At 51.2% G+C, this 3932-nt stretch overlaps 1 protein-coding gene across 1 annotated transcript; it reads left to right on the top strand.

Moving 5' to 3' along the window:
• Nucleotides 1–240: 240 nt before the first annotated feature.
• LOC128076601 (olfactory receptor 5V1-like) lies at nt 241–3333 on the top strand. Its single transcript, XM_052674440.1, has 2 exons — nt 241–1135; nt 3290–3333. The coding sequence occupies exons 1-2, from the start codon at nt 241–243 to the stop codon at nt 3331–3333; spliced, it is 939 nt and encodes a 312-aa protein (XP_052530400.1).
• The last annotated feature ends 599 nt before the right edge of the window (nt 3334–3932 follow it).

Genomic DNA, 3932 nt, shown 5'->3' with positions numbered 1-3932 from the left:
GTATTCAACTTTTCTCCCTCCAATATGAGAAAAGTTAAACTTTTGCATTCATCACCGTTAAGCTTAATGCGATTTTTTTTTTTCTTTCTCACTTTTCTTTTAGTTGATGCAAACTTGGAATTGTTTTTAAACTTCAATGCAGACCAAAACAACACCTTATTAAGAAGGAAAATTGGATTTTGACTGTTCCTTTTTTTTTTCCCCAGGTACACTGGTGACGTTTCCACAAGGAAAGATAAGATGCAGAGGATCAACATGTCGACAGTATCTGAGTTTATTCTCGTAGGCCTTTCTGACGCTCCGGAGGTGCGAGTTCTTCTCTTCGTGCTGTTTCTGAGCATCTATTTGGCCACCGTGGCAGGCAACGTCACAATCCTCGTTGCCATTAGGACAGATGCTCACCTGCACAGCCCCATGTACTTCTTCCTCGGCAACTTGTCCTTCCTGGACATCCTATGTCCCACCATCACTGTGCCGAAGATGCTGCAGGCCTTGCTGTTTGGGAGCAAGGCGATCTCGTTCTCTGGTTGCATGCTCCAGCTGTTCCTCCTCATTGACGTCGTGGGCACGGAGATTTTCCTCCTGGCTGTGATGGCATACGACCGCTATGTCGCCATCTGCCACCCGCTGCAGTACGTGAACATGGTGAGCACGAGGCTGTGCGCTCACCTCGCCATCGGCACTTGGGTGGTCGGATTTCTTAACTCCCTGTTGCACACCTCTCTGATTTGCACGCTCTTTTTTTGTGGCTCTAACAAGGTTGACCAATATTACTGTGACATACCCCCCGTTCTGGCGCTGTCCTGCTCACCCACTGCCGGCAGGGAGCTGGTGACCCTCTCAGTTGCTGGGGTCCTCGGAAGCAGCGCCTTCGCGGTCACTCTGATCTCATATATCCGCATCCTCCTCGCTGTCCTGCGCATGAACTCTGCTGAGAGCAGGCACAAAGCTTTCTCCACGTGCGGTGCTCACTTGACAGTGGTGAGCCTTTTCTATGGGACCACCATCTGCACGTACGTACGGCCTTCCTCCACCTACTCACCCCATCAGGACAGGGTAGTTTCCATGCTATACGGGATCCTCACCCCCCTGCTGAACCCCATAATTTACAGCCTGAGGAACAAAGAAGTCCAAGGTGCCCTGGGGAGAGCGGTGAGCCAGATGAGAACCACTGTAATGAAATGAGGGCATCTCTCTCCTACAGCCTGAGCAGTAGGGTAGGCACTGCCCGTTAGGACTTCTCTCCTCTTGCTTTCATCATCCAGAAATTAGAGCCTGGAATGGAAATCCCTGCTCTGAGCTTTACCTTCACAGGTAGAAAAAAGGGAGAGTTGTGCACCTCCGGAAAGCCAGCAGTGGCACAACTTGGGTCACCACCACAGGAGGGGGGAGCCTCCGTTGGTCACCGCTGAGCACAGAGGAAGCTTGGATCTGAACCTTGGTCCTAGACACAGGCGTTGAATGTTTCTCTCAAAGTATGAAATGCCAGTAGATGATACTGGAGGCATCCTTACAGATGCACAGCCTCTGTGTTAAAGCTGCTTGTAGGACTGGTTCTTCTTACTGACCGTATCACTGCTGTGGACAAGAACACAAGCACAGCCTCTGCGGGAGTCTGACTGGAGGGAAGCTCCTGTGCTTTCATGTGAGTTCACCCACTGACATGCCAAGGATCCGGCCGCAGTGCCAAGAAGCACAGCTGGCCACAGTTTGTGCCACGTTTCTCAGTCTGCCAGGCTCTGATTCACCTCCCACACTTGTGGAGTGCCAGTGATGATGTCCCTGTGTTGGAAGGAATACTGGAAAATGCTCTGAAGTGAGTGGGGTGACAGGGAGGTTTTCCAGTCCTGCTCTTTGTGTCACCTGCTGCTGAATAACTGATGTGTTTTTCCTTGTTTGCACGTGGCTCCTTACTAAAAAGCAAATATCAAATATGTTTTTAGTTGCCTTTTCTGTGATTCCTGTCTTGGCAGGAAGGCTAAGCTAAGGATTTTCCTGTAGAAACTCAGACCTTAGTGGTAACAGATGCACATTCTGAATATTATATATGAGGAGCAAATTTAAGCTTCATCCTCAGCCATAGGTCACATCGGCAATGGGTGCAAAGGTCAACCACAACGACCCAAAGAGCTTTTGCCTGGGATAGCTTGCTCTCTAGACCCTTCCCCAGCTTCACTGCCCTTCTTTGAACAAACTCCAGTGCCTCAGTGCCCTTGTTGTAGAGAGTTCCTCTGAAGTGAATGCAATATTTGAGATGTAGTTTCACCAGAGCCAAGTAGAGGGGGAAAGTCACTGCTCCTGATGGCTACGCTATTCCTGATGCAAGCCAAGAGGCTGCTGGACATCTTGGCCACCTGGGCAGCTTTCCAGTCACTCTTCCCCCAGCCTGTAGCACTGTACAGGGTTGTTGCGACCCAGCAGCACGACCTGGTAATTAGTCTATTGGATTCCATATAATTGCTCTTGGCCCATCGATCCAGCCTGTCCAGATCCCTCTGCAGAGCTTTCCTGTCCTCAAGCAGGTCAACGCTACCTCCTAACATGGTATCATCTCCTACATTCATGAGAGTGCTCATAGTTCCCTTGTCCAGATCATTGGAATCACAGCACCATCCAGACTGGAAGACGTCTCCATATACAACCATGCACCAATGTAGCCCCACTAAACCACGTCCCTCAGCACAACATCTGGGTGTCCCTTGGACACCTCCAGGGACGGTGACTCCTCCACCTCCCTGGGCATTGCGTTCCACCTCTCTTTTGGAAAAGAAATTTTTCTTAATACTCAACCTGAACCTCCCCTGGAACAACTCGAGGCCATTCCCTCTATGCCTATCACTAACGGCACGGGAGAAAAGGCCAATGCCCACCTTGCCACAATCTCCCCTCAGGTTGTTGTAGGGAGTGATAAAGACTCCCCTGCGCAGCCCCTTTTCCAGACCAAACAACCCCAGTTTCCTCAGCTGCTGCTCATAAGGCCTGTGCTCCAGACCCCTCCCCAGCTTTGTTGTTCTTCTCTGGACACGCTCCAGGGCCTCCATTTCCTTCTTGCAGTAAGGAACCCAAAACTGAAAATTCAAGCTGTGGCCTCGCCGGTGCCAAATACAGCTGAATTATCTTCTCCCTAACCCTGTCAGCTGCACAATTTCTGATACAAGCCAGGATGCCATTGGCCTTCCTGGCCACACAGCCGACTCACGTTCAGCTGAGTATCAACCAACGCCTCCAGCCCTTTTCTTCCATGCAGTCTGCCACTCGCTCTGCCCCAAGCCTGTAGCTCTGCCTGCAGTTGCTGTCACCAAAGTGCAGGACCCAGGCATTTGGTCCTGTTGAACTTCATCCCGTTGGACTGAGCTCAGCAATCCATCCTGTGCAGATCCCTCTGCAGGATGCTCCTACCTCCAGGCAGATCAGCACTTGCTGACAGTTTGCTGCCATCTGCAAGCTTGCTGAGGGTGCACTCAATCCCCTCATCTAAGTCATCAGTAAAGATATTAAACAGGACAGGACCAACCCTGAGGAACGCCGATGAAGACAGTGAAGAGAACCGGCCCCAGTACTGAAAGCTGGGGAATACCAGTTCTGAGTGGCCTCCAGCTGGGATAACTCCATTCTCCACAAGTCCTTGGTCGCAGTCACCCCCCCAGAGAAGCACACACACATCCAGGCCATGGGCAGACAGTTTCTCCAGGAGAACCCTGTGGGGAACGGTGTCAAAAGCTTTATTAAAGTCTAGTAGGCAACATCCCCAGCACTTCCCCTCAGCCAAATGGGTCACCTTGCCATGCTCAGAGACCAGGTCGGTAGAGCAGCACTCGCCCTTCATAATCTCGTGTTGACTGGTCCCAGTCGCTTGGTTGTCCCATACGTGCTGTGTTGTGACGCTCAGGATGATCTGCTCCACAACCTTCCTGGCACCAAGGTCAGGTTGA

This window comes from Tympanuchus pallidicinctus, unplaced genomic scaffold (genome assembly GCF_026119805.1).
Source record: "Tympanuchus pallidicinctus isolate F22 unplaced genomic scaffold, pur_lepc_1.0 scaffold141, whole genome shotgun sequence".
Classification (NCBI taxonomy): Eukaryota; Metazoa; Chordata; class Aves; order Galliformes; family Phasianidae; genus Tympanuchus; species Tympanuchus pallidicinctus.
Note: the sequence above shows the minus strand (reverse complement) of the source record. Positions and strands in the feature narration are given on the sequence as shown.